This window comes from Nannospalax galili, unplaced genomic scaffold (assembly GCF_000622305.1).
Source record: "Nannospalax galili isolate Female #2095 unplaced genomic scaffold, S.galili_v1.0 scaffold1362, whole genome shotgun sequence".
Taxonomy (NCBI): Eukaryota; Metazoa; Chordata; class Mammalia; order Rodentia; family Spalacidae; genus Nannospalax; species Nannospalax galili.
Genome location: NW_008347579.1, coordinates 1,228,518 through 1,252,295, shown reverse-complemented (window position 1 = coordinate 1,252,295; position 23,778 = coordinate 1,228,518). Strand labels below are relative to the sequence as shown.

The following is a 23,778-nucleotide window of genomic DNA, read 5'->3' as shown; positions in this document are numbered from 1 at the left end:
CTTCAACTCCCCCCTCCTCCTCCTCCTCTTCCTCTTCCTCTTCTTCTTAAATCTGTCTATGCTTGTGCTTATAAGTGGGATATACGATATAGAGTTTTTTGACTGACTTATTTTATATTGCATAATATTTTCAAGCTTATTCACGTGGTCACATGGTAGCAATAACTCATTTCTTTTTTGCCAAGTAATGTTTCATTATAGAGATTACCTCATTTTGTTTATTTGTTTAGCTTTAATGAACATTTGAGGGTTTTACTTTTTGTCTATTTGGAGAATTTCTATAAATGTTTATGTGGAAGTATATAACTGGATCTGTTTTTATTTCTCTAAGACTATAATTTCCTGGTCATATAGTAACTTATATTTAACTTTATGAGGAACTTCCAGACTTGTTTAAATCTACTGTGTTATTTTACAGTAGTTGTGGATGAGGGGCTCTGAATACTTTCCATCCTTACCAGCACTGTTTGCGTCCTATCATAATATGAATTGATAACTCGTTTTAGATTTTATTTGTGTTCCTTTGATGGATTGAATTTTTTGGGGGGTATCTGTATCCAGATCCGTTGTTTATTTGGCATGATTTTCCTTTTGGTAATTAACTTTGAAAGTATTTTTTATAGTCTGAAAACAAAAATACTTTGTCAAGATAAATTGCAAACATTTCCTCTGAGTCTGTGGCTGCCTTATTTTTTTGACAGTGCCTTTCAAAACAAAACTTCTTAATTTTAAGAAAACTCCCTCTTCCTAGTTTCTTACGTTTTTGGTTAGTAGAGAAACTGTTGCCCAATCTCTGATCTCATTCTTTTCAACTGTATTTTCCCTAAGCAGTTTTATGAATTTCCTTTTATATTTAGGACTTTGATCCTTTTTTTTTTTAGTTATTTTTTGTGTGTGTTGTAAAATAGGCCTCCAATTTAATTCTGTTGTATGTGGATGTTCAATTGTCCTAGCACTGCTTGTTGAAATGACTGCTCTTCCCCATTTTATGTATTCATTTTGCATACTTAATCTGTATAAATTGAATTTGGTCTCTTTTATACATTAAAATCTTTTCCTTCTTATGTTCATAATTTATGTTGTATTCTTGAAGATAGGAGCCATACTATTGATAATTGTTTTAAAAAATACTTCATTAAAAGGCTGGGTGATAGTGCTGGGTGGTGCATACCTTCAATCCCAGCACTTGGGAGGTAGAGGCAGGCAGATCTCTGTGAGTTCTAGGCCCCCTGGTCTACATAGTGAGTTCTTGGCCAGCCAGAGCTACCTGCTGAGACCCTGCCTTTGAAAAAAAAAAGAAAACAAAAAGTTTTTCTTATAATATCAATGTTATATGCCATTTATTTTTGATTTTGGGGTGCTAAGCATAGGACCCAGGGCCTTGGACAAGTACTTTACCACTAATTAAATCTATCACTTTATTTTTATTTATTTATTTATTTATTTTTATTTTCAGAGATTCTTGATAAGTTACACGGACTGCCCTTGAATTCACTCAAGCCCAAGAAGGGCTTGACTTTGTGATCCTTCTGCCTTAGCTTCCAGAATAGTTGAAATTACAGGTTTCTGCCAGCAGACCTGGCTTATGTGCCATTTCTTTTTGTTGTATTTTTTCAGTTGATTATGTATCAGCTTTTCATTATATTATTATTATGATTGAATTATTGATTGATTGATTGATTGATGATTAATTGATTTTTTGAGTCTTTTTTGAGACAGGGTCTTGCTGCAGTCCAGCTGTCCTGGAATTCACTATGTAGACAAGGCTGGCCTTGAACTCACAGAGATCCACCTGCCTCTGCCTCCTGAGTGCTGGGATTAAAGGCGTGTGCCACCTCGCCCGGCCAGCATGATCATTTTTACTGTATGATGGACATTGTGAAGTTTTGTAGTGTAACATTTGATTTTCCTGTTTTTATAGTGTACTTTGTTTTGGTGTGCAGTTATGTTATATAAGCTCCATGCACGTTAAAAAGTTGCTTTTAAGATTTGTTTTATTACATACTACATGGCAATTTTAAGTCCAGTGTTTAGTTCCCTTACAAAGGCAGCATCTTTCGGTAGCCTCTATACCATACACTGAAGAAAGAGGATTTTTAGTCTGATGAGTGATAATATACACTATTTCCATTGTGATGGGACTGTGGCATTGTTTGACTTACTGTTTTCTTTGAGTTTTCTCTAACTTACTGGTGTCTAACAACACTTTGTTCATTTCGTTATTTAAGATTCAGAGTTGCTGGGTGCAGTTCTATCTTCTTTAGTATTTTTCCCTATAAATTCTAGCCACCACTACCACCACCATCATCACCATCACTGCATCCCTGACCTTGGGTATTTTTCTTCCTTAACTAAACAAAATATCTAGCCTCAGTTTGGATTTCAGTTCCCTGGCTGCAGCAAGCCCACCTGAAGGCAGCAAGCTAGAGCAGGCGGATCTGCACCCTTTCCCTTAGGGTTTTGTTTTTGCTGCTAGTTACAGTTCAAGTAGTTGCTGGTTCACATACCTGGCTTTGTTTTCTTTTTTGTAACTAGAGATGGTTTCAGTGTGGCTAATCCATCATGGGCTTTACTGGCTGTCCTCCGTATATATATTTTTATTTCCAGTACCTCTTTGGGTATAGCATTTGGGCCTTCTTTTTATAGTTCTTTGAAGGCTGACAATTTTTTAAACATCAGTATCTAGTCAATTTTCAACTAACTAGTGTAATACTACTATTGAGGTTATGCTGTGATCATAGTATTTGTTTTTAACTTTTCTGTGCTTATACCTTTTTGAGCTTTTACGGATTAATTGTATATTTTAAGCTCCATTTGTTAAAGTCACCTTTACTGGATGTTCAGCATTACTTCTTTTGTGTTATTTTTAGTGACTGCTGTAGTGTGTAGTAACCATCTTTATCTTATGACAGCCTGCTTTGAGTCAGTTCTGTAGTCTACTCATGTGTGAACTAGGAGTGCACAGCAGTGTCATGTCATCCTCTCCATTCCAGTGTTGATAATCACTGCATATATTTTACTTTTACCCATATTACCTATGGGTGAAATATATACAATATATGCTTTAAATGGGGATTTTATGTGCAAATCATGATAATTAAAAATTAATTTTTCTGCATATTGATTACAATATTCATTTTTTCTATGTATGTTAATTCCCTTCTGCTTGTTATCTTTAGACATGCTGATTTTGTCAATGTTGACCACAAATCTTATCTTTCATGTATTTGAGAAAGTTGTTATTGTATATATATGTGTGTGTGTCTTTATATTAGAAAGCCTTTTTTTTTTTTTCTTTCTGGAAATAGCACCCTAAACTGAGAGACAGTCTTTTGATCACTTGAGATGGTGCTTTCCTTGTCTTCTGGTTTCTACTGTTTCTTTTGAGATTTCTTCCAGCTGTATTATTTCTCTTTGGGAAGCAATGCCTTTTCAACCCTCTGATTTTTTTTCCTTGTTTTAGAATTTTGTAGTTTTAGTATATTGTAATTTTGTATAGTATATTTTGTAATTTTACTTATATTTGAGTTTTAGTTTTACTGATTGTGAATAGTTGGCTTATTGAACTTGTAGCTTGATTTCTTTTCTCATTTTTTGAAATTCTCCACAATTATCTTTTTAAATATGGTCTCTTCCATTGTGTCATTTGCCCTTTGTATCTTGGAGTTTATTTCACGTATAACTTGCGTCTTGCGATGTGCCTACTTTTTTCTATTGCCAATTCTGTATTTTAATCTTGCATCTCTTTTGATGTACATTTCGGTTGACTGATTCTTTACTCACATATTTATAATTTGATTTTAAACTTGTTTTCTATTCTTTATTAGTATTTAGTATAGACTCTCATGATTTACTTTATCAAGGAAGTTAATCCATGATGCCCGGTATCATTAGTTATATTGGATTCAGCTGGGCATTTCTCTCACTCTCATGGCTTCTCATAGGACTACAGTTATATTCAGATTAACTGTTCTCTGAAGGCCAAGATTCCACAGTGGTGGTTTGAACCTGATGTTGGTCAAAGAGTCTATAGCAGGAAAGACTCAACTCCGCTGTTCCAATAGTACAGGCGGCTTCTATCTATGACATTTTTAGAATATATTATAAGAAGAAGACAGACTTAGGCTTGGAACTTTTATAGCATCGCTTCTGCATTTCTTTTGTCTGAGAATATCAAAATGCCAGTAGAATAGCCATTCAAAATATTTTACTTTTTACAATGGAGCAAGGGTAAAGTAATATATAATAAAATGTGTTTGGATAGAGATTGTACTCACGTTATAGAGATGGGACAATCTTGCCTCAGCTATTTTTTTGACTTATTTGTGCCATAGAATTCACCATTAGGAGCTGTAGAAGTCAGGATTTCTTAGTGTAATATAAATCTACAACTACCATCATCTAGTTTTAGAGCATTTTAATCACCACAAAACTAAGCTACATACCATTTAAGAGTTATTTTCTATTTCTCCTTTCTTTTTTATTTATTAAAACTTTGATTTTTATTTTATGTATATGAGTGTTTGCCTGCAAGTAAGTAAGTGCAGTTCCCATGAAGGCCAGAAGAGGATATCGGATTCCCTGGAACTGGAGTTACAGATCATTGTTAGCTACCATGTGGGTGCTGGGAACTGAACCCAGGTCCTCTTCAAGAGCAGCCAGTGCTCTTAACTTCTGAGCCATCTCTCAGGTTCCCTTACTTTCTTTCACTATGTTTTTTCTATTTCTAGATATATTGTTTACACAAGATCTTATGATATATGACGTTTGATTTTTTTTTCAATTTATTGACATGCTTATTATGTACTTAAAAGCTATCAATTCACTGAATTCCCACTGTACCTATTTGGGATGGGTCTTATTTTTGTCCCTGTTGTTAGACAACTTATCTAACGCCACTGAGCTAAAGAGTAGCAAAGCTGGAATTCATACCAAAGTTGTCAAGCTACAGAGCCCTGCTGTAACTTACATACTGACTTAGAAAGGCAACATATTCTAGGAAGTTCTTGTCCTGCCTCGCTGCCATGAGTATTAGCTCCATCAAGTGGGAGGAATCGTCACATTGTCAGCATCATAGCAATAATGGCCATTACTGTCATACCACAAAAATCAGATATGAATATTAATGTATGTATTCTATGAAGACAGAGACAGAGAAATAGAGATACATAGAGATTGAGTAAATTCCTCATCTATCACCCATGAGATGGAGAAATCTATGATTACATTGATCACTCTGTTTGTGATCATCTATCTAAATATGGATTGCCTCCTGGATAGTAACTGAAATCAAGGGAAAGCATTGGGAAAAGGGATTTATAGCTTCTCAGTGGTTTTTTTTTTTTTCATTTTTTAAAGAACACTTAAAATTCTCTGACTTTAAAAAATTGTGTTTGTTTATTTTATACAGAACATCTTAATGAATCTTAATCATCTTTATATCTCCATCCCCACTGACACCCTCCTGTAGTCCCTTCCCAATCGAATTCATACATTCTGTCATTTGTGTTAAGACCTACTGTTTCAAGTTAGTGTTCCCAGATGTTCCTCCGTGCAAGTTCATCTACTGAGGTCTAGTCAGCTTATCTAGAGTCCCTCGCTTTAGGAAGATCAGCTCTTCCTCACCTAGTAATAATAAATTGCCAATATTTCTTCAGCTAAGATTGGGGTCTGCTGTCCATTTTCCTATTTTTATGCTGTTTTTTTTTTTTTTTTTTTGTCTGCTTGAGTTTCCATGGGACTTGTGTAGGCTGACATCATTGCTGTAGATTCATATAAGCATATGGTCATGCACCGCCTCCCTGGCTCTTAAAATCTTTCCACTCCCTCTTTCGCAATGCTCCCTGAGCCCTGGGTCAGTGAAGTTTAATATAGGAATCCTGTCTAAGGACCAGCATTCTGCAGACTCTATGCCTTGGCCATTTGTGACCTTTTGTGTTACTGGCCGTCTGTTGCTTCATTAATGAGAACTGAGGGATTCATTAGTGTTTTCTTAACTCCTGATCTAGGTTCTGTGAGTCTTAGTTTTAGAGGTTGCATTGTAGGTATGTCAATTAGTCCTGGGCAATTCATAGACAAGGTTTGTGTGTGACTATTTGTAGTACTTGGTAATAGTTTCTGGAGCTAAAGAAGCTTCTTTGATGAATGGTGACTGGGAAATTTGTCTGTAAATATAAGGATACATGTTTTGCATGTAGTTAAAAGTTACATTAGTCTAGGGATGTGACATTCTTGGGGTTTTCTCTAACATCTGTTACCTCTCCAGCCATGTGTATTTGGTTATGTATACAGTATTACACTTGAGTTTCCTCCCACTGAGTAGGCTTTTAGTCCAATTAGGTAGTGTTGATTGCCCCCAAGATAAAAATGCAACTACTGCACCAATGTCTTATGCTGTGCCGGTCATTGATGTGATTATTTGATCTTTAAGCTGGTGTTGGACCATCAATTGATGTTTTCCCTGTGCACTCCAAATCTATGAGAGCTAGCTTTCAGGGGAAGTGACTTACAGGTCAGTTCCAGGTCCATTGCTCCAAATCCTGTGTCCAAAGTATCTTCTGTCTTCAGTAGTCGAGTCTTACCTTCATGTTCTGTGCAGCAATCAAGGGCTGTGGCAATGGCTTGTGTAATTGTGGGAGTCTCTTGGACCACCGTAGCCAAGAACTCAAAGTTTTCTCTTGTCTGGCACTGTTTCTTATTATGTAGCTTTTAGCTCTACACATGGACTCATGTAGCGCTATTGTATGTATAATTTGTTATTAGGTTGTTGGACTACTATGATTAGCTCTGTTTTTTTTTTTTTAAAGCTAGCTAGGCATTATTAATCTCACCTCTCTCTGTCTAACGCTTCCACCATGGCTTCTCCATTTAAGGTATCCCCATTTTCACCATTTCTCCCTTGGTAATACCAGTCTCCTATGGTCTAACCTCTCTTGAGCTCCTTCTTTCCTTTATCCCCAGTGTTCCTTGTATAACTTTCCCTTCTTCTATTCCATTTAAATACCCCCATTTTTATCCATTTCTCCTTTAGCAACACCTGCCTCCTACTCGTCTTTCTCAGAATCTTTCTTTCCCTTTCCCTCCCTGGTTTCTTTTCATTATCCTGGTTCCTGCAGTTATATCTGGATACATACATATAAGGATTTAGTGCTAGGATCCATACATGAGGGAGAACATGTGTCGTTTGTTTTTCTGAGTCTGTGTTACTTCAATTACTATATAGACCCATAGATCAATGGAGCATCATTGAAGACCCAAACATGAGTACATGCAGTTTCAGCCACCTGATATTTGACAAAAGGGTGTATAACATTCATTGGAGGAAAGACAGCATCTTCAGCAAATGGTGCTGTAAAAACTGGATCTCTGCCTGTAGAAGAATGAACCTAGACCCTTATCTTTTCACCTTGCACAAAAGTCAATTCCAAATGGATCAAAGACCTCAATGTGAAACCTGAAACTCTTAGATGGAAACATTGGCGATAACCTACAAGATATAGATGTAGGCAAGGCCTTTCTAAAACAAACATCAGTTACGCAGGAATTACGGTCAAGAATCAATAAGCGGGACCCCATTAAACTAAAAAAAGCTTCTGTATAGCAAAAGAAAAAATCAAGAAAGTTTTTTCCCCAAAGAGTGGGAAAAAATATTTACCACTAGCACATCTGACAGAGGATTAATATACAGAATATATAAAGAACTCAAAAAACAAAGAATCAAAAAGTAAATGACCCAATTAAAAGATGGGCAAAGGGGCTGGAGAGATGGCTCAGCACTTTGGAACACTGACTGTTCTTGCACAAGATCTGGATTTGAATCCCAGCACCCACATGGCAGCTAACTGCCCATAACTCCAGTTCCAGGGGGATCCGACAGCCTCTTCTGTCTTCCTCAGGCATTGCTTGACATGGGTGCACTTACCTACATGCAGGCATTACACTCATACGCATTAAAAAAAAATTTTTTTTTAAAAAGATGGGCTAAGGATCTGAACAGTGAGTTCTCAAAAAAGAAAGAAAGATGGCTAAGAAACATTTTAAAAGGTGTTTAGCATCTTTAGAAATTAGGGAAATGCAAATTAAATCACTTTAAGATTTCATCGTACCCCAGTCAGACTGGCCAAAACTAGCCAAGATCAAGAGAACAAATGATACCAAATGCTGGAGAGAATGTGGAGAAAGGGAAAGGCTCATCCACTACTGGTGGGATTGCAAACTTGTGCAACCTCTATGGAAAGCATTATGGAGAACTCTTTAAAAAATAAAAATGAACCTACCATATGACCTGGTTATACCACTCCTTGGCATATACCCAAAGGACTCATCCTATTAAAGAGATATTTGTACAACCATGTTTGTTGCTGCTTTTTTCACAATAACTAAGAGATGGAAGCAACTCGTGTCCCTCAACTGACGAGTAGATAATGAAAATGTGGTTCATTTACACAATAGAGTTCTACTCAGCGTTAAAGAAAGACAAAATCATTAAATTTGAAGGTTATTGGATGGAACTAGAAACTGTTAGGCTTTTGGTTAACACTTTAAAGCATGAATATGAAAAAATATCTCTCTGAAATCTTCCAAAGTCAACAATCCATTTGATTCACCGAAAATGGAACACATTGCAAAGGTTGTATAAAGGGTGAATATGTTTATAAAGTAACTATTAGACACTAAATAAACACACAAATAATTGTTTCCATCATACTATGTAAGATTTCAAAACCCTCAATAATAGTCACTGAATTCATATTATTCAAATTCAAATTTTAATACATATGAAATTATTTCAGTATTTAAAAATTTGTATTTTCATTTTTCACTATTAAAACAAAAACATGCATTTATATTTTATATATAGTAGTGTATGTATCCATTACTATGATTATATTCTTAATGGTTTTTATACTAATAGGTAAAATTTATTGAGCCTTGGTGTCCTAGTCACTGGAATCTTTTTATACATTATTTCAATGTAATTTGCATAACTTGTGAAGGGTGACACATAATTATATCCATTTTATAGAGGGAGAAATCAAATGTCTGAAAAGTTGAATTATTTCGTCAGTATTTTCAGTGTGATTGGAAAATGTTCCAGGATTCAGGTTGAATTCTGTCTGACTCATAAGATCTAGATATTATACTGTCTTAGAAGGCATAAGAGAATGATTTGATCAGTTTCTCTTAAAACAATTTTTTTCTGTAAACCCACAATGACTATTAAAAAAGTTAAAGAAGAAACCTCAAATAACACTTTATATGTCAATGAATTAATATTCTTAATGTGAAGGAATCCTTACAAATCAATTCATTAAAAAAACATAAGAGGGGCTAGAGAGATACCTCAGCTCTTAAGAGAACTGACTCTTCTCCCAGAGGACCTGAGTACAGTTCTCATCACCCACGTGGTAGTTATTAACCATCCTTATGTCCAGTTCCAGGGGATCCATCCCCTTCTGTCCTCTGGGCATTGCATACATAGATGCACTTACAGACATGTAGGCAAAACATGCACACACATTAAAAAAAATAAAGATAATAAAAGCAAAATAAGAAAACAAAAAAGTTAAATTGAAAAATACAGACATAGAAAGTGTTCTCAATTCTAACAAAGAATGTACATCATATGAGTTGTCATTTACAATATATATAGTATATAATTAATTTGTCTCATCAAAGATTTCAAAGCTCTTTATAACTAGTACCGTTAAGATATGAATGGCTGTTTATACAAAATTATAACAGTACATGAAATCACCATAAATATAACAGAAACATACGATTTACTAGGATGTAGTTTACAGTTTTAGCAACTCAGTTAAAAATATGCTTCATGTGAAAAAATAGAATATATCATGCACACAGCATCCTCCCAATTTTTAGAGAAGAAAGAATATTTTTTAACCTTCATGGGAAAAAATAGAATATACCATATACACAGCATTCTAGCAAGTTTTTGAGAAGAAAGTGTTTTCTTTAAGCACAGTTCAGGAAAATTCTATGCTAAAATGTCAGGCATGATTCCTTATTTTGGAATACATGGAATTATAAGTAATTTTTTTAAATTTTTATTGAATTTTTGTGTATTTAATACAAAACATCTTAATCATCTTTTAAAATTTTTATTTTACTTTATTATTTTTATTTTATGTGTATGCATGTAATTGCCTGCATGTAGGTAACTGCACCCGTGTCGTGCAATGCCCATGGAGGACAGAAGAGACTGTCGGATCCCCCAGAACTGGAGTTACAGACAGTTGTTAGCTGGCATGTGGGTGCTGGGATTCGAACCGGGGTCTTCTGCAAGAACAGTCAGTGTTCTTATCCACTGAGCCATCTCTCCAGCCCCCTTAATCATCTTTATACCCCTTTCCCTATTGGTGCCCTCCCATAGCACCCCCCCAAGCTGGATTTCATGCATTTTTGTCATTTGTGCTAATTCCTATCACCAGTTAGTGTCCCCAGATGTCCCTCAGTGCAAGTTCATCCACTGAGGTCCAGTCAGCCTATCTAGAGTTCCTCTTTTTAAGAAAATCAGCTCTTTAGGGCTGGAGAGATGACTCAAAGGTTAAGAGCACTTGGGTTTGATTCCCAGCACCCACATGGCAGCTATCAACCATCCGTAACACCAGTTCCAGGGGATCTGATGCCATCTTTTGACCTCCGTAGGCATTGCACAACACAGCTGCACTTACGTACATTCAGGCAATATACTCATACACAATAAAAATAATAAATAATAAATCTGGGCGTGGTGGCCCACGCCTTTAATCCCAGCACTTGGAGGCAGAGGCAGGCGGATCTCTGTGAGTTCAAAGCCAGTCTGCTCTACATAGTGAGTTCCAGGATAGCTGGGGCTACAGGGGGATCCTGTCTCAAAAAGACCAAAAATTAAAATAAAATATTAAAGAAAAATCAGCTCTTCCTCACCCAGCAATAATCAGCTGCCAATAGTTCTTCAGCTAAGATTGGGGCTGCTCCCCATTTTCATCTGTCTTATGCTTTGTTTTTGTCTGCTTGAATTTGCATGAGTCTTATGCATCCTGACACTGTTGCTGTTCATACAAGTAAGGTCCCAGGAACCTGCAAGATTCTATTTCCATATGGTCAGGCACCTCCCTCCCGGGCTCTTACGTTCTTTTCACCCCCCTCTTCCAAAATGATCCCTACACCCGGGGTGGGTTGAATTTCATACAGGAGTCCTGTCCAAGGACCCGCACTCTGCAGATGCTTATTCTGTTCTCCTTGGCCATTTGTGTCCTTTTATGTTCGTGGCCCTCTGTTGCATTAGGAAGCTTCGTTAGTGAGAGTTGAGGGATACATTAGTTCTCTCTACCCCTTGTTCCACTAAGTTCCATGAGCTTTAGGTAAAGGGATTCCATTGTAGATGAGTCACTTGATGTTGGGCAGTTTACAGACAATCTCTATTGTGACCAGTTGTGGAACTCTGTATTAGGTGCCATCTGTTGCAAAACAAGCTTCTTTGATGAATGTTGACTGGCATACTTGTCTGTAAATGTAAGGATCCGTATTTAGCACATGGTAAGAAATTATATTTGTCTAGGGATATGATAGCCTTGGGGTTTTGTCTAAGATCTATGACCTCTCCAGCCATGTGTATATAGCTAGGTTTACAGTACCACACATGAGTTTCCTCCCATTGAGTGGACTTTAAGTCCAATTAAGTAGCTGTTGATTAGTCCCAAGACAAAAGTGTCAGTATGCCACAGTATATTTTGCTGTGCCAGTCATTGTTGTGGTTATAAACCTTAAAACTGGGGTTTTACCATCGATTGATATTCTCCCTTAGAAGCTTGTGTAGTGCTCTTCAAAACTATGAGAGCTAGTCTTCTGGGAGGTGACCTTTGATATTTAAAATTATCTCAGAATATATAATGTTTACAAAGTTCATCCTTGTAGTCTATGTCCGTTCTTTGTATATCTATATGATATTTATGCAGCACATTTAATTTTCATCAAGTAGTGGATATTTAGGTTATTTCCACTCATGATACTACAAATAGCACTGTAAACAGGATGTGCAGATTTTTATATTGGTGTATGTTTCCATTTCTCTTTTGATGTATCTAGTAGTGGAATGCTTGCATCATAAAAAAAACTCAATGTTTAATTTTTAAAGAACTGCCAGGCTTTCGTAGGGCTGCTGTGCCACTCTATATTCTCTGCAGCAGGGCATGAGGATTCCAGTATCTTTACATCCTTCCCCACAGTATTGTCTATGATTTCATTATTAATGAATTTATGGTGCTAATTTTTTTGATTTGTATTTTACATAAAACTGTTATGGTTTAGAGATGAGATTTCTCCCTTAAGGTTCATGTACCAAAGTCTTGGATCTACAGCTGGTAGACTCAGTTATGAAATGATTGGCTCGTGATGGCTCTGACTGGATTCATAAATTGATGCCTTTAATGGAAGGTGACTGGAATGGAGCCTGGTTTGAGGAAGTAGATCCTGAAGATGTGTGTGTCCTTGGGTTCTTACCTTGTCCCTGGCTACTCTCTCTTTCTGCTTCCTAGTCATCATTTGGTGAGCAGTTTGTTTCACCACATATTTTTCATGGCATGATACTCATTTTCATCACAGGAGGAGCAAGGTGAGCATCACCTGATAACTTTGCTCCTTGTAAATTTCTCTCTCTGTTATCTGTTACTGAGACAAAATTCTAACACAGCACTGTTGTGGTGAAGTGCTTCTTCTAAGTATGTGGTTTAGAGACAGGGTCTTATTGTACAGCTCAGGCTGGCTCAGGAACTTCCTATGTAGACCAGGATATCCTTTTAAAGAGCGCCTCCTGCCTCTTATTTTCACATATTTAATGGCCACTTATAGTGTATTTTTTGGATAATGCCCATTCAGTTGCTTTGACCTTACTATAATTGCGCTGTTTGCTCCTTAAACATTTATGTTTTTTTTGAGAATTTCATACATGTATACAGTATATCTTGATCATATTCACTCACTACTCCCTCACGATTCCTTCTTAACCATTCCTTCAAATTCCTGTCTTTTTTTTTTTTTTTTTTTTTTTTTTTTTTTTTGTGCATCATTGTGGGACCCTCCTTTGGAGCATGGACAAAGTACCAGAGACCTCACCCTTAAATAAAACTGCTTCTTCTTCTGTAGCAACCATCAACTTTCAGTAGCTCCTCAGCTAGGGGTGGAGGTTCAAGTGCTCACCCCCCATCTGTGCTGGAATGTTAACCAGCTTGATCTTGTGCAGGCAACCACAGCTGCTTCCAGTTCATGGGTGCAAGGAAACTGTTATGTCTAGATTTTTATTGTAGAATTTTAGCCACTACTATATAATATGGATACTAAGCCCTTACTACAGATATTTTTTGGATGCTTTCTTGATACTATCCCTTGAGACATGGAAGAATTTTAATTTTGTAGCTCTCTTGCATATTTTTTTCTTGGTTGCTTATTTGAGCATCATATCTGAGAAAGTGTTGACTAATTCAATCCATATAGACCTTTGCCTATATTTTCTTCTAATTTTATAATTTTAGCTCTTTTACTTAGATCTTTGATTCATTTGCATCAATCTTCATATTTGTATAATGTGAAGAACATTTCCACTTGCATTCTTTTACATGTGTATCTGAAGTTATTCCAGTACCAGTCATCAATAAGGCTATTCTTTCTAAATTTATTGGTTTTGATACACTTGTTGAAATTTGGTTGATGATACGTGTTTACTTTTGGACCTTCCATTTTATTACATTGATCTGTATTTTATGTTTACACCAGTACCACATTGTGTGATTATTATATGCTTATAGTAGGCTTTTAAATTGGGAAGTATCAGTCCTCAAAAGTTGTTTTTCTTTTTCAAGGTTGTTTTGGCTATCTGGGTCTTTTGTAATTCTCCTTTGGAATTGTATTCTAACATATGTTTGTTTAGCGATATAAAAAAATCCATTGGATTTTGCTGTTACCAAATTTTTAGATGGGTTATTAATATTATCTTTTAACCTGTGAGTATATATTTTATTATTTCTTTCAATGCTATTTTGTAATTCTCAGCGTATATATCCTGCATCTTATTAGTTAAATGTGTTCCCTAGTTTTCTACACTTCTGTGTCTTTTAAATTTGTTTTTTTTTTTTTCATGAGACATGGTCATCACACTTTCCCTTATTTCCATAAGCATGTTTTTGATGTTTTATTTTGAATATATTTAATATATTTCACTTGTTCTTTGTTTTAGTTATTGAGGTATCATTTGTAATATTTATTATTTTTATTGACTTTTCCTGATTCTTTATAGTATATTCTAATTTTTCATGATGGGATTTTACTGATTTTTCTTCTTTGTCAGAGATTGGCAAATCAAACCTGAAACCAAATCTAGTCTACTACCTAATTTTGTAAAGAAAGTTTGATTGAAGTATATGTACTTCAGTTATTTGAATGTTCTATTTGGTTGGTTTTGCACTACAGTGGCAGAGATGAATAGGTATGAAACAGAGTATATGATTCGCAAATCCTAATCTATTTACTGCCTACTCCTTTACAGTAAATAAAGTTTTATAATCCCTGTTCTGTGGTATATTCATATGATATGAGATGAAGAAATACTTCAAGAGTGCATTTAAAGCTACTTTTGTGAGGTCTGTCAGACTTTTTGCAGAGAATGTTACATTATTGTTTGATTTTAAGTTTCTTCATTATATAGACAGTGTAAATTTCAACCAACAAATATTCCTTGGAATAGTGTTTGAATTTTTACAAGCAACCTGTTCCCCTTTTTTACACATACTTCAATGGGTCTCAGGTTCTATTCTGCTTCTTTGGGCTTATCATATGTTTGAGTAATTGCTATGTTAGTAGAGGTGTAGGTGATGTTTTCATTTTGTAAATGTTCAGTTTAGCTTCCTTCCTTGACAATGGCAACAGGTGAATTTCCTGAATCTGCTTGGTTTTGGAACTCATGTATCCCAGTTCTTCCTTGTCTCCTCTCATAAAAAACACTGGTCATCCTCCTTTTTTTTTTTTTTTTTTTTTTTTTTTTTTTTGAAATCTTTCATTTTTTAGTGCCTTACAGTTTTCTTTTCTTTTGAGGTAGGGTATGTATTGAAAAATGTTTTGGGTGAATTTTTGCCCTGAATTTCTGTGTATATGTTTGGAATTTATTGAGAATGTCAAGAAGATATTTTTTATTGCTGCACATCTGCTTTAGAGAGCCCATATTTTCAAAACTAGTGGTTTATTTGCATATCAGATTATGAATTTGATGTTATGTTTTATTTTGATTTTTTTTTCTGTTTTGGTTTCCGTAAATAAAGAGCCATATGGGGGTAGATTTAAAGTGTAGGCAACATAGTATACATAGATTCTTTCTAGTTTTATTCATGTTCTACAAATAGGTTGATCGTAGATTTAAAAAAAAATTTTTATTGAGATTTTAAAATTTCATACAGTATTTCCCACTCATATCCAAACCCCTCCCCTATCCATGACCCCCCCCCGCCGCCCTCACTGAACCCTATGTACTCTGTCATACATGCTGAGTCTTACTCATTCAGGTGTTTCTACCCAAATGTCCTTCAGTGTAAATGCATCCATTGGAGTCTATAGTCAACCCATCCAGTGGTTGTATGTAAGTCATACACTCCCTCACCCAGCAGCAACCAGTCTCAAATAGTTCTCTGTGGGAGACAAGCTTGAGCCTAGGGTGAAAGTCTTATTGACAGTGCTAATGAGGCATCCTACCCTCTATTCTGTGATAGGACATTAAGTCTGTTATGCTAAGTCTGTTATACTAATAAGGTATCCTACTTGCTGTACTGTGATAGGGCGCTAAACCTGTTAGGCTAATAAGGCATCCTACTTGCTGTGCTGTGTTTGGACCACTATCCCTATATAAGCTTGTGCCTTCCTGCAATAAAGCAGACCTGTGTCACTGAACCTGGTTTCCTGTGTCTGAATGCGGCTCCGCTGACACAGTCTCCTCACCAGCCCTGGGGCCTGGACCAGACGACTGATCGGAGGAACTAAGAGAGCAGGAGAGCGGCCATAGCTGGAGGAGAGCAGCCACAGCTGACGACTACAGTTCTCAATCTAGTGCTGACCCGCCACCTATATCCCCCCCCCCCGGCTCTTGTTTAATTTAACTAATGTGGATCCTGCATTGGATGCCACTGCTGCCAAAGGTGCACATGAGCAAGACTCCGTTGGCCTGGAAGCCTTCACCTCATATGTTCATGAACCAGCCCTGGCTCTTACAGTCTTTCTGCCTCCTCTTCTGTAATGGTCCCTGAGCCATGGGTGGGTGAGGTTCCATATAGAAGTCCCATCCTACACTCTAGTCTCTCATTCTCCAGAATTTGACCAGTTGAGGCCTTCTGTGTGTAATGCACTCTGATGGACATGGAAGCCTCACTGGTGAGAGTTGAGGAGTGCATTAGCTCTCTCTCTACCCCTTATTCCGCTATGTTCCATGAGTCTTGGTTGAAGGAATTCAACTGTAGGTGTGTCACCTAGTACTGGGCATCTCCCAGCTGTATGTTTTCTATGCCTGACCAGATGTGCAACTCTGCGGTAGCCTCCATCTGTTGCAAAAAGAAGTTTCTTTGATGAGTTCTGTATGGCATGTTATTTGCTCTAAGGGCGGTCTCTTCTATCTCATGCTATGTTCCCTTCCAAGCAGCTCCTATGTATACAAATGCATTAATGTTCAGACACTCTGTGCTTTCTCATAGGGTTTCTAGGATATCGCTTTTCCCTCTAGGTTTCCCAGTCTCCCGAGAGTCACTCATCTCTACTCTTTTTTTTCTCCCAGCCAGCCTCTTTCCTCCCTTCCTTTCTAGTCACAATGCCCCCATTATTCCCACTCTCCCCCAAATACCTCCCATATCCCGCCATCTTTCTGTTCCTGACTTCCCTCCCTCCCCAACACCATGGTCCCTTGCATGTCCCTCCCTCCTCTCCCCCCTGCCAGTTACTCAGTTTTTCCACCTCCCTCAGGTAGCATCTGTTCCCTACTATCTCCCTTTCAGGGTTGTTTCTTTTCCTTTACCTCCATGTATCCTTTGCCTTTACCTGGCTCCTGGTGTTACTTCAGAACTTATATACTCACATGTAAGGGATTGAAGCTGCAGTCCACAAATGAGGGAAAACATTTGTCACTTGCTTTTCTGCGTTTGTGTTACTTCACTTAATCTAACACTCTCTAGTCCCTTCCATTTACCTGCAAATTTCATAATTTCGTCTTTTTTTTTTTTTTTACTGCTGAGTAGAACTCCATTGAGTAGATGTACCACATTTTCATTAACCACTTGTCATATGTACTACTTGCTACTTTAGCTGGCTATGTATTTGTAGTCTTTAAAAACTCATATAGTCTAGTGCTGGTGGCACATGGTCTTGCTCTTTTGCCAGGGCTGATAGTCAAGTCACTCTGTAGCCCAGGCAGGAGGACCAGAGGTTCAAGGCCAGCCTGAGAAACTTAGTGGAGCCTTGCCTCAAAATACAAAGTGAAAAGAGTGCTGGGCGATATAGGCCAGTGATAGTGTTTATCTAGCATATGTGAGGCCCTAGGTTTTATCATTAGTACTGACAACAACCCCCCACCCCACCCTACCCCATGCAATATGTTCATGGATCAATGAGCATAGGTATAAGAAGCACGGATGGCATTGCCTGAATAGTGGCTTTTCTGGATGAAATGAGTGTTCATCTAAAAGCTAGCTGCTATCTTAATATAATAAATAAATGTCTGTAGGGGTGATGATGATGGTATTTGAGAAGGCAGTTACCAAACTATTTTTGTTTGTGTAGCTATTACCATACTCAAATACCTGCTATTTCAGGTACATGTCCTTGTTATTTCAGTAGCAATCTGTATAAGAAGTATGTTAGATGGGAGAATTCAGTCACATCATACCATTTTTTGCCTCAGATCAGAACTGATCATGTTCCCATATATGAACTTTGATTTAAAATTTTTGGATTCAGATATATTACATTAGCATATTAATATGCATTATGTTTAATGCAATATATAGAATTTAAGTATAACTTATACTTAATGCAATATGTAGGTTTTATCTTTAAAGAAATAAAAATGAACATATTATATTAGCATATTAATATACATTATGTTTAATGTAATACATAGAATTTAAGTATATCTATGCTTAATGCAATATGTAGGTTGTATCTTTGAAGAAATAAAAATGAACTCATACTTTAAATTTGATTTCGTGTCCTTCACATTCAATATAATTGGTTCTACTTTATTTTACTAGTAACTTATTTTCTTGTAATAAAGGTCCGCTGCCAAATAATGTTCCATATTTATTATTTGTTAAGTGTACATATGTTTATGATGTATTAATATGTTACCATCTTTTATCAAAGATGTATTATCTAATCTTTATGCAGTTTAATTGATAAAGCAGTTAGAGGAATCTTTAAAGAATCTTTGAGTGTATTAAGAATATTCCCTACTTGCCTATAAATTTTATGCTTCATGTTGTCTCTAACTCCTATATTTTATAGAGAATGAGGTCAAATATCAGCTGATTATTTGATTCACTTTTTGTCTTGCATCAATACTTTGAGCCAAATGTATAATACATTAAAAAATATTGGAAAATGCTGTTTGGACTTTGTCAGATCAGATTGAAAATGCATCCTGTTCTGATAGCTGTTTGCTTACTGTTGTTATTTAGTTGTTTATGATGCTTTCTTCTTTTCTTTAGCTTGCCAATGTAATGGACATAGCACTTGCATCAATAATAATGTCTGTGAACAGTGCAAGAATCTCACCACCGGAAAACAGTGTCAGGATTGCATGCCCGGATATTATGGAGATCCAACCAATGGAGGACAATGTACAGGTAAATGCCTTTATTTTACTTTAATGTATTTTTGCTAATGAAAAGAAAAATGAGAAATTGTGGGTGCCTCTTTTGGGAAATATAAACCTAAAAGTGTTTTTCCATTTAGCTAATACTTTTCAGTGATAATATAAATTAAGAATCTTTGAGCCATAAAAATACTGTGATATGCTTATGTAAAAATACTACTTTTTAACTTCAAAATGAATGTGTATTTATTACAATAAATTTATTAAATGCAGAAAAGTAAAAATATCTAATCTCATTATTAAAAATTGCTGATAGTTTTTTTGATAGTAGATTATTGACTTTTGAAATAAGAAATACTACAGAAAGATGCCTTCTATCAGGTAGGATTTATTTTTGGACAGACTGAGAACACAGTGTAATGTTTAAGAGAATGGATCTGGACTCACTCCTGCTCTAAAATTTCAATTCTGTCACTGTAACAATGAAGGACAATATTGAGTAATTAGCCTCTCAGTCCCTCATTTCCTCATATGTAAAAGACTATGATGATTCCACATTAGATTGCTTTAGGGATGAAAGGAGATTTCATGCAGGCTAGGCATTAGAAACTGAAGCACATACAGTGAGCACTTTGAGTGCTGGCTGTGACTTCACAGTTTGTCCCCCTGGGCCCTCTTCTCTACCCTGCTATTCTTTTCCTATTTTAAAAACTATTTTAGACTTTTCTTGTAAATATCCTTTTGAAGTAGAATTTTATTATAATCTTTATGTCTAGATTGGACTGATCTATTTACATTTTTAAAATCTTTCTGTCAGTGGAATTACCTATATAGCATACACACGCACATGCGCACACACAAATATAATATATGAATATAATGTTTTGATTAAATCCACCCTCCACTCCCTCGCCTTCAGCTCCTCCCAATTTTTTCTCCCCTCTTTCTTTTCTCGAATTCATGTGCAATTATTTAAACCTATCAGGTCCACTCTGTGCTGCTAGTATGTACATGAGTACAGGGTCTTCCCTAGAACCTGGGTAGCCTATTAGGTTGCATCTGAAGAAAACTGACTCTCCCTTCACCAGCAGCAATCAATTTCTAATATCTCTTCAGCTATGTGGGTCTTTGCAACTTCCTTCCCACCCACGCTGGAATTTTGACTGTCTGGCCCTTGTGCAGGTTTTGTGCACATTGTAATATCCACTGTGATTTTGTGTGTGTGCAGTGTCCCTTTCATGATTGGAAACCACTGTTTTACAGAAGTCCTCTACTACCTTTGGCTCTTACAATAATTATGATCTCTCTTCTGCAATGATCTTTGGGCCTTGTGAGGAAGGGGTGTGATATAGGTATTCTTTTTAGGGCTGAGCAGTTTAGAGTCTCTTGTTTTTGGCACTTTGACCAGCGATGAGCATCTATATTAATCACCATTTACTACAAAAAGAAGCTTCTCTAATGAAGATTGAGAGCTGTACTGATCTGTTGGTATCACGATAAACATTTAGAATGTAGTTTAACACTAAGTCTATTTAGCTAAATAATGGTAGTGAGTTCTCCCCTAATGTCTATGACCTGCCCAGCTAGGGCTTCTTGGCCTAGTTCTTAGCATCACAAAGTGGTTGGTTTCTTCTAACACATTTCTGCTACTATTGCACCAATAGGTGTGTCTTACCAGGCTGGTCATTCTTTCAGCTTGCAGGGAGGTAGGTAAAACTGTTAGCCTTACTTTCCGCCCTCAGTATATTGCACATAGCATCTTCTGACATTATGAAAGCTAGTCAGTAGGGATTAAGCTTTCAGATCAATATCAGTTGATTTCCTCATGTCCTATTATGCAAATACAGTATATGGTGTCTTCAGCAGTAGAGTCTTGCCATTAAGTTCTGGAGGGTAACCAACAGCAGTTTTCCCTACTTTTTGAGAAAACAATGTTCAGAGAAAATGAAAACCTATGATAAATGTCTTCAAAATGAGAGTATTTATGTTTTTAAGAGAAAGCAAAAAACCCTGAGTGAGTAGGTGAGGAGGAGTATAGGTTTGGAGAGGCCAGGTAGCATGAAAGAACATTGAGCCTTGTGGGAAATTGTAAGAACTTTGGCATGCTCTCTAAGTAGGGGAACCACTGAGTTTTGAGTGAAGGAGTGACATAATGTAACTTATATTTTAAAAGGACTATTTTGGCTACTGTTTTCAAAGTAAACACTTAATAGCTAAAGGTACAATAGAAAAGTGAGTAGGAAGGTTACTGTAGTAATATGGGTAAGAGATGATGGAGGGTTAGACCAGGGTGGTAAGAGAGTGGCTAGATTTTGGCAATGTATTTTGTAGGGTAAAAAAAATCCCTAGTGAATTTGATGTGAGATGTAGAAGAAAGGCATTAAACTTGCCTGCAACCAGAACAGATGGAGATATTGTCTGTTGTGTCTCATTTGCCAATTGGATGTCAGAGTGGAGATGCTGAGTAGATAGTGGGAGGAAAGGGTGGAAGTTCTGGACGAGCACTGAGGTAGAAGTTTTCAGTATGTATGACCTGAAAAGCTAGGATACTGGTGTGATCAAGGGAATCAGTGGAGGAAGAGAAGACCAAAGACTGGGTCCTTGAGTGGGGTGGCGGTGCAGGGGAGGGGGGAGAACTTGGAAAAGCAGTCAGAAGGAATAGCAAAACTAGAAAAACAGCTGTGGGAATTTAGACACCACAAAGAGTCTCGATTCCTTAAGAATTATTGCCATGGGGATAGGTTATCCTGCTCTTACCCTGCTGTTTTTATCAGTTTATTCACTGGTGGGTATTAACATTCTTTCAAACTTTTGGCTATGAATAGTGCTGCACTAAGCATAATGGGGTTTTTGTTTGAATGGTTCTTATCAGGGTTTTTATTGTATATAAACCTAAGAGTGGTATTGCTGGGCCATACACTAGCTCTATGTTTTTGTTTTTAAAATACTATCATGTTATTTTTCAGTAAAGACTACCATTTTATATATTGCTACTCTCAGTGTAGGAAATTGTAATTTCTCCTTATCCTCACTAATGTGCTATTTTCCTTTCCTGTTTTTAAAAAATAAATTTTAACCATCATATTGGGCACAAAATCTTAGTTCATGATAGTCTTGATTTCCATTTTCTCATAATGAATAAATGATGGCTATCTTTTCATGTGTGATCTTGCTGTTGTGCATTTAGAGAAATATCTATTCAAATCCTTTGCTTACTAATGAGACTTGCCTTTGTTTTAAATTGTGACAAAACACTATCACATGAAATTTATTATTGACTCTCCTAAATGTATGTTTCAAAGTTAACTGCATTTATAGTATTGTACAAACATTGTCACCTTCTTGAAAAATATTTTTCCTTCTTGCAAATTGAACATCTATGTCTGATAAACATGACTCCCCATTTACTCCAACTTCTCTCAGCCTTTGGCAACCACCGCATGTCTCTGGATTTGACTAAGTACTTCGTATTAATAGCATTATGTTTTTGTTATTTTGTGACTAGCCTATTTCTCTACCTGTAATATCTTGAAAAAATTTTTTGATTTATTTATTTTTATTTTATGTGTATGAGTATTACTCCTGCACGTATGCAGATGCACCCATGTCGTGCAATGCCTGCGGAAGACAGAAGAGGACTTCCAATCCCTTGGAACTGGAGTTACAGAGTGTTGTTACCAACCATGTTGGTTCTGGGAACTGAACCTGGGTCTTCTATAAGAGCAGTCAGTGCTCTTACTCATCTCTCCAGCCCCCTTAGTGTAATATCTTTGAGGTCCATTCAAGATGTAGCATGTGTCAGAACATCCTTTTGGGGGGGGTCTTTTTGAGACAGGGTCTCCCTGTAGCTGCAGCTGGCCTAGATTCGCTATGGAGACAAGGCTGGCTTCGAACTCACAGAGATTGCCTGCCTCTGCTTCCCGAATGCTGGGACTAAAGGCGTGTATCATCACACCTGGCCAGAACACCTTTTTTTTTTTTGGTCTTTTTGAGACACGTCTCCCTGTAGCCGGAGCTGTCCTGGAACTCACTATGTAGACCAGGCTGGCCTTGAACTCACAGAGATCCGCTTGCCTCTGCCTCCCAGGTGCTGGGACTACAGGCGTGTGCTACCATGCCCTGATAGAACATCTTTTTTAAATAAATTTATAAAATTTAGAAAAAAATTTATTACCTTTTTTTTTCCATTTTTAGTTCTCCTGATTGAGAAAAGTTTATCTTCACTAGTAAATAAATTTATTAAAATTCAGAGTTCATGAAATATTAAGAAACAGAAGGAAATCATAAATAGATTTATATATAAACTGTTACTTTAAATATAATACAACTTTGTGTATTACTTTTAAAAACTTAACCTATTAAGGTAGTCTTACATTGTTGTTAGTGTTGTGTAAATGCACTTTGGGATTTTTAAAACTTTGATTTTTAGATAGTAGCATTTATGGCTAGATGGTGACCAATGGGTTCTCCTCCTTGTCCCAGTTTAGAGAAGATGACAAACAGTCAGCAGGTTCTACCTAGCTCACCAGGGGTGTCTTTCCTAGGAAGGAAAGATGGCAAAGGAGTCAGATCACATGAATATCGATGAGTTATGATTCTATTTTCATCTGACTCAGTATCTTACATTTTTCAATTCATTCTTTTGAGTATCATGTTTTTAAATTTTCAGGTATTTGTGAACATTTCAATTTTCATCCATTTATTGATTTCTAGTTTTGTACCATTTTGGTCAAAAAATAACATGATATAAATGAAATTTATTAAAATTTTCACACTTGTGTTGCCTAAAATGTGCTGTGTTTTAGAAAGGTTCTGCCTTTGCATGTGGGAAATGCATATTCATTCTGGCTGTTGGATGGAATGTTCTGAACCTGCCTTTTAAAAGTCCAGTTTAGTCTTAGGTGTATAGTTCAGGGCCAATGTGTCCTTTCTGTCCGGAT

General features: G+C 36.6%; 1 protein-coding gene across 3 annotated transcripts in view; it reads left to right on the top strand.

Moving 5' to 3' along the window:
• Atrnl1 (attractin like 1) overlaps positions 1–23,778 on the top strand; it is a gene marked incomplete at its 5' end in the record, with an annotated part of 630,201 nt that overhangs the window by 111,771 nt on the left and 494,652 nt on the right. For all 3 annotated transcript variants that reach the window (XM_017800920.1, XM_008844317.1, XM_017800921.2), the window contains 1 exon segment: positions 18,732–18,869. In XM_017800920.1, coding sequence (XP_017656409.1) covers positions 18,732–18,869 — 138 coding nt within the window.